Source organism: Pogoniulus pusillus, chromosome 31 (genome assembly GCF_015220805.1).
Source record: "Pogoniulus pusillus isolate bPogPus1 chromosome 31, bPogPus1.pri, whole genome shotgun sequence".
NCBI classification, from domain to species: domain Eukaryota; kingdom Metazoa; phylum Chordata; class Aves; order Piciformes; family Lybiidae; genus Pogoniulus; species Pogoniulus pusillus.
Genome location: NC_087294.1, coordinates 15,350,070 through 15,363,471, shown reverse-complemented (window position 1 = coordinate 15,363,471; position 13,402 = coordinate 15,350,070). Strand labels below are relative to the sequence as shown.

General features: G+C 49.1%; 1 protein-coding gene across 1 annotated transcript in view; it reads right to left on the bottom strand.

The window, feature by feature from the left end:
• Nucleotides 1-692: 692 nt before the first annotated feature.
• The window catches only part of SNAP91 (synaptosome associated protein 91), a 62,703-nt gene continuing 49,993 nt past the window's right edge, over nt 693-13,402 (bottom strand). Inside the window, exons 25-30 of the mRNA XM_064169412.1 lie at nt 11,920-11,950; nt 10,598-10,709; nt 7,851-7,934; nt 7,164-7,268; nt 3,791-3,891; nt 693-2,964 (exon numbers count right to left, since the gene is read on the bottom strand). Coding sequence (XP_064025482.1) covers nt 3,799-3,891; nt 7,164-7,268; nt 7,851-7,934; nt 10,598-10,709; nt 11,920-11,950 — 425 coding nt within the window. The 3' untranslated portion in view covers nt 693-2,964; nt 3,791-3,798. The remainder of the gene's footprint in view (nt 2,965-3,790; nt 3,892-7,163; nt 7,269-7,850; nt 7,935-10,597; nt 10,710-11,919; nt 11,951-13,402) is intronic.

The following is a 13,402-nucleotide window of genomic DNA, read 5'->3' as shown; positions in this document are numbered from 1 at the left end:
AGATCATCCAGTCCAACCTCCCTGCCAGACCAGGACCACACAAACTAGCTCAGGGCACACAGGAACACATCCAGCAGGCCTGGAAAGGCTCCACCCTCAAAAGATCCTCTTATCCAACCCAAGGGACTCTCAAAGATCCTCTTATCCAACCCAAGGGACTCTCAAAGATCCTCTTATCCAACCCAAGGGACTCTCAAAGATCCTCTTATCCAACCCAAGGATCCTCAAAGGCATTTCTTGCCTAACTCAAGGGACACTCAAAGGTCCTACCTTATCCAACCCAAGAGTCCCTCAAAGGTCGTATCTTATCCAACCCAAGGGCCCCTCAAAGGTCACACTTTTCCAACCCTGCAGTTAGGAGGAACCCTCCAGCTAGATCGGGCTGCCCAGGGCCACATCAATCTGAGCACATTTGCGATCCAGCACAGAGCACTTCACCATCTCAACTGGAGCGAGAGGCTAATGACCTGCTCTGAATACAGTTAACTAAGCCTCCTCAGGCCTTATAGGTCAAACCAGAAAATTCTCCCACTCTCCACTTGTGGCTTCGTGAGGCTCTCTGCTGTACTGCTTAAAGGTCAGAAGTCACCAGCACGAGCCCCAGCCTCAGCAGCGTCACCTCAGGACGTATCTGTCCCCTCTCCAAGGGTGCTGCTCCACATCTAAGCGACCACGAGACTGGCAACGAGGCATTCACTTTGATCAAGGTGTTTATTGCATCTCAGGGGGCACACATGCACTGGGGTGGTTTGTTTCTGTCGCTCTTTGTTTTGGGGGGTGGTCTGTTTGGAAACTGGAATAACAAAGAAGAGCCATTTTGAACTCAGCCTTTTTAGCCACCTTGCCCGCTCCGCCGTTACGTTATCCCCACAGCAAAGTCAGACACAACCACTTTTAATGGTACCACACACTGAGTAAATAAGTTGGGTGGAAAGACTTCAGGTGAGTATCTTTCCCACCCCGATATGCTTTTACAGAGAGCTGCCAAGCCACTTTTGAACACTGATCAACAGCGACCTCGCCGAAGACTCAAGATCTGTTACGCCAAAGCCGTCAGCAGAAACGAGTATGGAACAAACGAAAGCCAAAAGAAACACATCTGTACAGTCAAGGGCATGGACCTCTGGATCAGAACTCGACCTACTCACCAATAGTACAAAAGCTACTCACAGCGCAGGTGGGGCCATGGAGTGAAACAGCAGCCTGAGGCGTACACAGGGAAGCGCTAACTGAAGAGATGGCGGCAAGAACCAAACGGAGATGAGCAGCGCCAGCTGCAAACCTTCCGACCGCAGGCACCCGAGCGTGCTCTCCTCTGACACCCCTTCAGTGCCAGCACCACCAGGGCTGTGGCCTCCCAGCTCCACGCAGAGGAACTGCCCCTTCAGTTGGTGGCTTTTTTGCAGTGCATTTAAGCGAGGAAGGGAGAAATAAGCCAACTGGCGGTGTCGAAACTCAAAACACCTGAGAGGAGGTTCCAACTCAACCCAGCAATAAACAAGGACTTGTTGCAGGTAGGAGGCTTCTTTTTTTTTTTGCTAAATCACCCATTAAAAAAAAAAGGGGGGGGGAAGTATTTGTAATGGAAGTTTACTTTCAACTTACTTGAAATGACCTTAGCATGTAGAGTGCCACAAAAAGAAACCAGATTAGTTTCTTTCCCATGACAACTGAGAGTCCTGTGACTGGGAGGGGGGAAAAAAGGCAAACAAAAAGGATCCAAACCCAAATAGTTCACAGTTCTATCATATTTTCCTTACTATATGCTTTTATTCCTTGCTATCTGGTCTTATTCCTTGCTATCTGGTCTTATTCCTTACTATCTGCTTTTATTCCTTGCTATCTGGTCTTATTCCTTGCTATCTGGTCTTATTCCTTACTATCTGGTCTTATTCCTTGCTATCTGGTCTTATTCCTTGCTATCTGGTCTTATTCCTTGCTATCTGGTCTTATTTCTTGCTATCTGCTTTTATTCATTGCTATCTGGTCTTATTCCTTGCTATCTGGTCTTATTCCTTGCTATCTGGTCTTATTCCTTACTATCTGGTCTTATTCCTTGCTATCTGGTCTTATTTCTTGCTATCTGCTTTTATTCATTGCTATCTGGTCTTATTCCTTGCTATCTGCTTTTATTCCTTACTATCTGGTCTTATTCCTTACTATCTGCTTTTCTTCCTTGCTATCTGGTCTTATTCCTTACTATCTGCTTTTCTTCCTTGCTATCTGGTCTTATTCCTTACTATCTGCTTTTCTTCCTTGCTATCTGGTCTTATTCCTTACTATCTGCTTTTCTTCCTTGCTATCTGCTCTTGTTCCTTGCTATCTGCTCTTGTTCCTTGCTATCTGCTCTTGTTCCTTACTATCTGCTCTTGTTCCTTGCTATCTGCTCTTGTTCCTTGCTATCTGTTATTATCACACTATGCTTTGTAACAGGCAAAGGAGAGTTTGAATCCTAGGGAAATTTGACGTGTCCTCAAAAAGAAAAAAAAAGCCAAACCAAATGAAAAAAAAAAATATCTACATCAAAACCTTTCCAAATAAATAGATAAATAAATAAAGCCAAACCCAACCAACCAAGGGAAAACAAATCAATCACAGCCATGGCTCCCAATGGCTTCACCAAACAACAGCTGCATCATCTGCCCCCGAGGGAGAGGTTCAGAAAAGCACTAGAAGGCATCAGAAACATACATCCATTGGTTTCTTTAAATTGTAAAACACAAACAACCCAAGTACACAAATTCCAGAGGGCAGGGGAGGGGGGAAGGTAACAGCTAAGGGAAGTACACATTCCTAAATGTTCACTTTCACAGCTGTGCTACACGTTTCAGGAGGAAGAGGGGGGAAAAAAAGTCTGAGTAAGCACTGGGTTTGGTACTGGTGGCTCACTTGGAAACTCTGGAGTGGCCCTTGGTAGGTTCCAAACTCGTGGGGGGGTTTGTCATCCGGTCAGAAAAACTGCAGCTGTGGACACAGAAAAGCAGCAAGTCAGAGCTGGAATGAGGAGGGAGCTCAAGCACCAAATCTGCTCAGCACTTCACAGCTCAAGCAGTTGTTAGCAGGCTTTAGTGAAGCTGCAGGCTTCTCACCCACTTATCGTAGGATCAGAGAATGGGCTGGGCTGGAAGGGACCTCCAAAGGTATCAGAACGGTTTAGGTCGGAAGGGACCTCCAAGCTCATCCGGTCCCTGCTGTCCCTGCCGAGTGCAGAGGGGGTTGGATTGGATGGGCTTTGGAGATCCCTTCCAACCCAGCCCACTCTGTGATTCTGTGAAACCCAAGTGGAAAGCAGCAAGTCCCCAGCAATGAAGGTGCTGCTCCACTCCTGGCCACGGCTGCCAAGTGCCAGGTACAGCTCCTCGGGGCTGCATTTGGGGAAGGGGAAAATGGGACAGTGTGGTCCCAGCTGACAGCAACCTGATGCTGTCCACTGCTGCAAACTCCAGCACTGAGGGGGCTCAGAACAAGTCTTAGAATTAAGCTTAAGGGAGGAAGGGAAGGAAGGCAGGAAGGGAGGGAAGGAAGGGAAGAAATTCACTGACATAGTCTTTAAAGCTTTTTTTGCTTCTTCCCCATCTTTTCTTTTCCTTAAAAAGCCTCTCAACAGCTGTACTGGGTACTGGAAAAGGCCACGGTAAGGTCTGCCTGGAGCCTTCTCCAGGCTGAACAGCCCCAACTTCCTCAGCCTGCTTAAAAGCATGGCCAAAAGATTTGGTTTGCTGTTTCAAGCACCACATCTCTACCAGAGGCAGCAGGGGGTAGCATGCTGAGGCAGGCAGGCACACAATACCTTATCCTTTACAAGAAATCCTTGATGTTAAGATCCGCTAAAGGGTCCTTTGTTGGAGGTTTCTTGGGACTCTGAGTAGCAGGAGTCGGGCTTGGAGAAAGCTAACAGACCAGCCAGGAAGGCAGGAAAACAAAACCAACAACAAACATCAAAGCAAAACACCAGAGCAGAGAAGGACAGAGAAGCATTAGGTAGGTACAGCTGCTCTCACAGCAGCACAGCACAAGCACACAAAGGTCTCATTTTCTGCACTCTCAGCCTGTTGCCATCTTGCTCAAAGGTTGCTCAGACTCCACCCTTACTACAGGGCTAAGGAGGTTTGGCTGGTTTACACCTACAGACATATTCTAACCAGCATAGCCCTAAATCACTCTCTCCTGGAAGGCAGAGGGCTGCTAGGATCATCAGCCCAGGCTAAGCTATTGTTGAACACCGAGGTGCAGAGAGCAAGCTGCAGAGTTCACCTGAAGTTCTTGGTGACTGACATCTAAGTACTGAGTTGCACTGGCAACATAAATAAGGCTCCAAAATGTACCAGAGGCATGACTAGATTGCTTTAGTTGTACATCACCACTCTTAAATAGTAGCATTATGTTTGTTACCATCAGTCACCCCACACAAAGACATCAGGTTGTCAAGCTCCACACAACTCCCCTCTCTAGAGAGCCAAATAATTCTTCAATCCTGTCCACTCCCCATCCCTGCTCTGCTCAGGGCACTACCCTGGCACCCTGCTGAGTACCCATCTTGATAACCTAAGTGCAGGGACAGGTTGAGCTGGGAGGAAAAGCAAGACCAAAGCAGCTGTACATGAAATACAGAGCTCTAATACCTGCAACCTACCTTCACACTTAGAGCAGCCTCACCCAACCTACTGCATTCCTGTGCATCTGCACGAGGGTAGGGAGGCTCTACATGGGGACTTGGATAGATTGGATCCATGATCCAGTGTTAACAGGATGAGCTTCAACAAGGCCAAGTGCCAGCTCCTGCACTTGGGGCACAACAACCCCAAGCAACACTCCAGGCTCGGGGCAGTGTGGCTGGAGAGCTGCTGGCAGAAAGGGAGCTGGGGGCTGTAATGCGCAGGAGCTGAATAGCAGCCAGCAGTGTGCCCAGGTGGCCAAGAAGGCCACTGGCATCCTGGCTGGGATCAGAAATGCTGTGGCCAGCAGCAGCAGGGAGGGGATTGTGCCCTTGGATTCAGCACTGCTGAGGCCACACCTTGAGTGCTGTGTTCAGTTCTGGACACCTCAAGGCAAGAGAGCTGTGGAGGTGCTGGAGGCAGTGCAGAGGAGGGCAAGGAAGCTGTGAAGGGCCTGGAGAGTGAATCTGCTGAGCAGAGAGTGAGGGAGCTGGGGCTGGGCAGTGTGGAACAGAGGAGGCTGAGGGCAGAGCTCATTGCTGCCTGCAGCTACCTGAAGGGACACTGTGCAGAGGCTGCTGCTGGGCTCTGCTCACAGGGAACTGGAGGCAGAACAAGAGGGAATGGCCTCAAGCTGAGCAGGGGGAGGGTTAGATTGGACATTAGGAAAGGGTTTTTGATGGAGAGAGTGGTGAGGGAGTGGAATGAGCTGCCCAGGGAGGTGGTGGAGTCCCCCAGCCTGGCTGTGTTTCAGGGTGGTTTGGATGTGGTGCTTGGGGCTATGGTTGAAGGTGAATCCTGTAGAGCAGGGTTCTGGGTTGGACTTGGTGATCCCAGGAGGCTTTCCCAACCTGAATTTTCTGTGATCACCAATTACTCCATCAGATATTTTCTATCCTTCACATGAAAGAAAGGACTCCTCTCCCTGGCAACCACTAACTGGTGACACAGCCTTTCCTGGTTATTTTTACTTGCTATAGAACTAAGAGCAGGTTTCCTCTGGTTTTAGGTGGCCAAATTTGCATCCTCCAACGTGACTGTCAAAGTCAGATGAGGTAAATGCTAATTTAAAAGCATGACTAATCAAGCAGTGGCATCTATCTCCCACTTGCATTAAGGTGGAGGAATGGCAATGAATAATCCTGCACCACTCTTAGCCTTTTGCAAGCCAGAAGGAAAACTTCACAGTGTTTAAATTTGAGCACTGCAGAGAAAAGTGCATCCTGAAGCACTCCAATGTTACACACACGAGTAAGAACCAATGTTACACACACCTGAAAAGAGACCTAGCAGCCTGAAGCTGATCAAAGCTGTGTTTGCTGAGAGGCAGCTCTCATCCAGGAGCAGGAGACCTTGGTCTGGCCACACACAGATGTTTGGCTTTCTCAGCAAGCTCTTGGTGGGCTGGGAGGGCAGATGCTGAGTGCAGCTGCAATCAGTTCTGCCAAGCTCTGAATAGAGCAGCAATGCCCACCAGCTGCACTTGGAGCTTTGCTCAAATGTCCCCCACCCCTGCCAGACCAGAGCTGTGATGCAGGCAGCTGCAGGAGCCCTTTGGAACCTGCTCACAGGCTCACAGGATATTAGAGGTTGGAAGGGACCCAAGGAGCTCATCCAGTCCAACCCTACTGCCAGAGCAGGACCATCCAATCTAGCTCAGGTCACACAGGAACATCCAGACAGGCCTTGAAAGGCTCCAGAGAAGGAGACTCCACAACCTCTCTGGGGAGCCTGTGCCACGGCTCTGGGACCCACTCTGTGACCATTCTTCCCTGAGTCTCATACAAGGGACCTGAAAACAAACCTGGAGGCAGTCAGAGATGTGATCTGCTGCAAGCCAGGTGTGCTGCTTTGAGGCTAACTGGAATAGTTCAATGACAAAAATTAGGTGCTAGGCTGTGAAAAGGACACAGTGGTGATGTCTGCTGCACTCAGAGGCTTGCTCAGATGCATGGAAACAAGAACACAAACACAGACAAGACAGAGTCTATCTGTCAGAGTTGGGTGTCTGTGTTTTCATGCCTGGGCTTCTGCTCTTGTGTAACCCAACTGATCATTCTGCTCCTACCCCCCTTGCTGATCCTCCCAACTCACCTTGCACATGAGGCAGACTCTGGGATAAGGCAGAGGGGTGGAAAGGAGGTGTAAGGTATGTGCCCCCCTGGGGACTCCAGCTTCTGGGAGGGGTACTGTGTTTCTGTGTTACCTTTAACTTGTATATAGCTGTAACTATTTGCAACCTGTTGTAACTCTCTGCTTGTATCTGGTGCTAAGCTGTGAATATAAAGCTTCTTTCCTTAACTTCCAGCTGGCTGAGTCTAGTCTGGGTGATTTCACTGTGTATGGGGGGCAGGTAACCCCAAACCATCACACCAGGCAACTGACAGTGGAGGAAATCTCACCTACAGACCTACAGCTACACCTGGACTAAGACCATGCATCCACACATCCAGCTACTCCCTGGAGAAAGGGAGAGCAATTCCACACTCATGTAGCAGCAGCACTTACCTGTACACCAGGGCCAGCGGCACCTCCGAAGGGTGGCCTCATCATGGGCTGCCCATACATCACTGGCTGCTGGGGCATCATGGGCACACCTGTGCCTGCTGGGGGCTGGAAAGCAACACAGTGTCAGCAGGGCTTGGAGGGAAGAAAGGGGAGCTCTGCTAGAGCAAGTCCAGAGGAGGCCACCAAGATGCTGAGAGGGCTGCAGCAGCTCTGCTCTGAGCACAGGCTGAGAGAGTTGGGGCTGTGCAGCCTGCAGAAGAGAAGGCTTACAGGAGGCCTTGCAGTGGCCTTGCAGGATCTGAAGGGGGCTGCAGGAGGGCTGGGGAGGGACTATTGACAAGGTCTGGTCATGACAGGATGAGGAGGAATGGGATTAAAGTGGCAGAGGGGAGATTGAAAGTGGCTGTTAGGAAGAAGTTGTTTGCAGTGAGGGTGGTGAGACACTGGCACAGGTTGCCCAGGGAGGTTGTGTAGCACAGCAGCAGAGAATGGGATCTTTGATCTGTGCTCCACAGCCTCCCTGGAGGTGTTCAAGACCAGGTTGGATGAGGCTTTGAGCAACCTGTTCTAGTGGGAAGTGTCCCTGCCTAATGACAAAGGGAGGTTGGAAGTGGCTGAGCTTTGAGGTCCCTTCTAACCTAAAGCATTCTATCATTCTATGAGAGCAGTGTAACCACAGACACTCACCATGCCAAACGCTGCTCCTGCCTGTGGCACAGGTGGAGTCCCTCCTGCAGGAGGAACAGCACTTGCTGGAGGCACACCTCCTGTCTGAAAAGAAAACCAACAATAAGATCAGTGCCAGGCTCTCTGGAACATTCCCCTGGGAACTGCAGGGAGGCTGCAGTGCTCCCAAAGGTGTTCTGGAAACCAGTACTCTTATGCTGCAGCTGATATCCAACCTCCAAACCCACAGCGCCTCAAAGCATGAGATCTGCATGAGCCCTTGCGCTGATGCTCAGCTTGCTGCCTCCTAAGCAAGCAGGGCTGGCAGACTCCCTTCTCCTCCAGAGTGGAATCCACTCACTGAACACAACTCAAAACAGGCACAAGAAGACCACAGAATCACAGAATCATAGAATCGAGCAGGTTGGAAGAGACCTTCAAGCTCTTCCAGTTAAACCTAGCACCCAATCATCCTCACTCTGCTCTGCTCTGGTTTGAAGCCATTGCCCTCGTCCTGTCCCTGCAGCCCTTTGCAAACAGTCTCTCTGCAGCCTTCTTGCAGCCCCTTCAGGCACTGGCAGGCTGCTGTTAGGTGTGCCCAGAGCCTCCTCTGCTGCAGGCTGCACACCCCCAGCTTGTTTCTGTGATTCTATGAGTCTGTGCTTCTGTGATCTGAGTCTATGAGTCTGAGTCTGTGAGTCTATGCCTCTGTGTTTCTATGAGTCTATGCTTTTGTGATTCTGTGTTTCTACGATTGTGAGTCTGTAAGTCTGATTCTATGAGTCTGTGATTCTCTGAGTCTATGATTCTCTGAGTCTCTAAGTCTGGTTCTCTGACTCTATGATTTTCTGAGTCTCTAAGTCTGGTTCTCTGACTCTATGATTTTCTGAGTCTCTGAGTCTGGTTCTCTGACTCTATGATTCTCTGAGTCTCTAAGTCTGGTTCTCTGACTCTATGATTCTCTGAGTCTCTGAGTCTGGTTCTCTGACTCTATGATTCTCTGAGTCTCTAAGTCTGGTTCTCTGACTCTATGATTCTCTGAGTCTCTAAGTCTGGTTCTCTGACTCTATGATTCTCTGAGTCTCTAAGTCTGGTTCTCTGACTCTATGATTCTCTGAGTCTCTGAGTCTGGTTCTCTGACTCTATGATTCTCTGAGTCTCTAAGTCTGGTTCTCTGACTCTATGATTCTCTGAGTCCATAACACTATGAATCTGTAAGTCTGATTCTCTGACTATGATTGTCTGAGTCTCTAAGTCTGATTCTCTTAGTCTACAATTCTATGATTCTGTTTCTATGAAGGAAAGAAGTGACCAAAACTTGAGTGGTTCCAAAAGTGACAAGAAAGAGAGCTTCACTTTTGGTGCCCACATGTATTTTTGTCCTGCAGACCTGGTTTCCCTTGCTCTCAGGAAGCCCCAGAGTGTGCGACTTTGAAGAAATAAAGAGAGCATCTTTGCTTCAGGAGGCACTGCCAAAGGCACCCAGCTCTTCACAAAGGCTACTTCCTCATCAGATGGTAAAATCATCTAGGGTCAGGATGATGCTGTGTGAGTCAGAGGTAGTACAAGGCATCAGGCAGCTGACATCCAAGGAAAGCAAAGCCAGCTGAAGCCATGATTGTCAAGCTTTACAGCACAGAAATGGTTAATCACTGGTGCCTGAGGCTTGTCTGCTGGACAGGCAGCCCAAGGAGAGCCAAAGCTAGGTAGCTTCCAGCTAGTTCCAAGCCAGCAGTAGTGACTGGAGTGCAGGTGAGCTTCTGTTAGTACCTTTGTGTTTAGTAAGTAAAAGAAGAGATCCAGAAAAACCTCACTTACAGCATACAGTCCTGCCCAGCTTTTCTAGCAAGAAAAAAAGGATGTTACAGCTGAAGCAATCCAGGCAAGTTCTCAAGTCAGGGATTCCTTCTACCTTCCAAACACTTGGGGAACAAGCTTAGAGTCACATCAGCATCTGGCTGTGGCAGCAGGGAACTGAACCGGTCATGCTCCCACCATTGACAGCTCTTTTCTTTCCTCCTCTTCCCAACCAGTGTTTATTTTATGGCCTGTGTGACCTGAGGCATAGAATCATAGAATTCTATTCTCCAGTTCTGGAGCCCCAGCACAAGCAGGACATGGAAGTGTTAGAGCCAGTGCAGAGGAGGCCACCAAGATGCTGAGAGGGCTGCAGCAGCTCTGCTCTGAGCACAGGCTGAAGGAGTTGGGGCTCTGCAGCCTGCAGAAGAGAAGGCTTCCAGGAGGCCTTGCAGTGGCCTTCCAGCATCTGAAGGAGGCCACAGGAGGGCTGGGGAGGGACTATTGACAAGGTCTTGTCATGGCAGGATGAGGAGGAATGGGTTTGAAGTGGCAGAGGGGAGATTGAAAGTGGCTGTTAGGAAGAAGTTGTTTGCAGTGAGGATGGTGAGACACTGGCACAGGTTGTCCAGGGAGGCTGTGGCTGCTCCCTCCCTGGAGGTGTTCAAGGCCAGGTTGGATGAGTCCTTGAGCAACCTGTTCTAGTGGGAGGTGTCCCTGCCTATGGCAGGAGGTTGGAACTGGCTGATTCTTGAGGTGCCCTCCAACCTAAACCATTCTATGGTTCTACAAATCTTGTAAAGCAGGGTTCTAGGTTGGACTTGGTGCTCCTGAGGGGCTTTTCCTCCCGGGATGTTGGTGTGATTCTGTGCCAGCTGGAGCAGACAGGAGCTGTGTCTCCAGCCTTGCTCCCACAGTCTCACAAATATTGGCTTCAACACCAGCACTGTCCACAGCTTAAAGCCACCTACCAATGGACCGCTTGGGACGCCCCCGGTCGACCATGTCGCAGGTGCTACTTTTGGCTGCCAGTTGGCTCCTCCTGTTAGTTTCTTCTCTCCAGCATTCCACTGAAGGTCTCCCCTAGCAGAGAGGGAGAGAGACAGAGCTATTACTTAGACACTCCCACAGTGAAAATGAGGACCAACTGCAGCCTGCTGGCATTAGGTTTGCAGTTGCATTAGCTTAGGGTGCATGCAGTTGAAGTTAGCAGCAGAGAAAAGACACCTCCAGTGCCACCTCCTTTCAAGGGCCACTACACTCTATACTGAAGCCAGTTAGAGAGTTATGGGCTATGTGGTGAGAAGTGTGCTACAGCTGAAGGTAAGACACCCTTGCAGGGTAGGAAGAGGGACTGCTGCTGCCTATTCTGCTCGGGCCAGGCAGTAAGTCTGCCTCCTGGAAGTCTGTGAAATGTCATTCCACTGCTGGAAATCTTGCTCCAGAAAGCTGAAGGAGGAAAGCATTCAGTTGTGAAAGGAGTTGACAGACAGGAGAGAAGCAAATGATCCAAAAGGGCTGCTGCAAGCCCAGGATGCCTCAGTGGCTGCTCTGGCCAGGTTAAGATACACCAACAGGAATGAAGTTCCTGTTGAACTTGAATGAGGAATTGAAGGAACACAAATCTGGAGGGGCACAAATCTCATGCCATGTTTATACATATCACCTCCACAGAGGCAGAGAACACTCTGAAGTACACACACACACTGCACCAACTGGCACTGAATACAAGAGAAAGAGCTCAGCAGCAGTTAGGTCAAAGAAGATCCATTCCAAAACCCAAATGCAATGCTGTACATGTTTCTTCTTGCAGAGAGCAGCTCTTCACTGCATGCAATACACTCCTCTACCTCACAAACATCCCAATGCCTACAGGATAAGCACAGGCAGTGTCTGGGAAAGAGAACAAAACTATTCCCTATGAGCCTAAGACGACTGAGGGGAAGCTACAGGATTTATTATCTGGGCTATTGGTGCACTGGAAAGCAGCTGTGAAGGCAGCAATTTCCAGAAGGAAACCTTGCTAAGAATCAGATTAAAGGCAGCAAATAGAAAAGCCACATTAGGAGCACTTAACCTCAATTAGTCACTGAACCTCTGCTCAATTCACTTGCCAGATTTTTTCTGAACTGATTATTTGTTTCTTTGGGTTTTTATGGGGGTAGGAGAAGCACAGAATCAATTATTCTCAATAGAACACTGAAACAGATGTTAAGACTCTGCAGCAGGGTTAGGGGAAAGATGTTGTCAGTTTGTGAGGTTTATTTTCTTTTTAAAGCAAAGTTGGACTTACTTTTTTGAAGTGGTGCCAGAAATTCCAAGATCTTAAAGTTGTAATGAAAAAAAAAAGGGGAAGAAAAAAGAATAAAGAAGTGTTTAGTAAATCCAAGCAGATCCAAGCACCAGCTCACATTTTACTGCACACACAGCAATGAAATTTGGACTGTCCTGGTGTAGGCGGAGCATTGGGCACATCATCATCATAGAATCATCATCATTATAGAATCAGCCAGGTTGGAAGAGAGCTCCAAAAGCTCACACAGCCCAACCTAGCACCCAGCCCTGGCCAACCAACCAGACCATGGCACTAAGTGCCCCAGCCAGGCTTGGCTTCAACACCTCCAGCCACGGTGACTCCACCACCTCCCTGGGCAGCCCATTCCAATGCCAATCACTCTCTCTGACAACAACTTCCTCCTAACACCCAGCCTAGACCTGCCCTGGCACAACTTGAGACTCTGTGCCCTTGTTCTGTTGCTTGCTGGGAGAAGAGCCCAACCCCATCTGGCTACAGCCTCCCTTCAGGTAGTTGTAGAGCGCAATGAGCTCTGCCCTGAGCCTCCTCTTCTCCAGACTAAACACACCCAGCAACCTCAGCCTCTTTGGGTCCCTTCCAAGCCCTGACATCCTCAGAGCCTGGGATGTCTCCAAAATGCTAAGTTACATAGGAGCACCATGAACACCAACATTAGTTTCTGTTCCTCATTACACAGGTGGACATCAAAACTTGTCCACTTGTCTGTGGATCACAGAGTCACAGAATGGTTTGGATTGGAAGGGATCTCGAAGGTCATCTACTCCCAAACCCCTGGCCACAGGCAGGAACACTCCCACTAGCCCTGGCTGCTCAAAGCCTCAAGGCCTTTGGAGTTTCTAAGTGCATGATATGGACTTCTCCACTTATGTCTGCCACATACAATGGAGGTTACTCTTCCCTCCTGTAGCTTTCATTATGTGCACAAAATCACAGAGAATGTTTAGTTCTATACCTTTGGATAGGTATTTGTAACAGAGATTGTTATGTTATTGTATTTTCTGTACATCATTTTATATAGTGATAGTGGCTTAGCAGCAGAGGTGGGATTGTGAGCTTGAGATCAGAGGTTGGACTTGGTGACTTCAAAGGCCTCTTCCAACCCCAACAGTTCTGTGATTCATAGAATCATTAAAGTTGGAAAAGACCTCTAAGATAGAATCATAGAATCACAGACTCATAAAATCAGTCAGGGTTGGAAGGGACCACAAGGATCAGCCAGTTCCAACCCCCATACCATGCCCAGGGACACCTCACACTAGAGCAGGCTGCCCACAGCCTCAGCCAGCCTGGCCTGAAACACCTCCAGGGATCAGGCTTCCACCACCTCCCTGAGCAACCCCTGCCAGGCTCTCACCCCCCTCATGCTGAACAACTTCTTCCTAACATCCAGGCTGAATCTCCCCATTTCCAGCTTTGTTCCATTCCCCCCACTCCTATCCCTACCATACAGCCTAAAAAG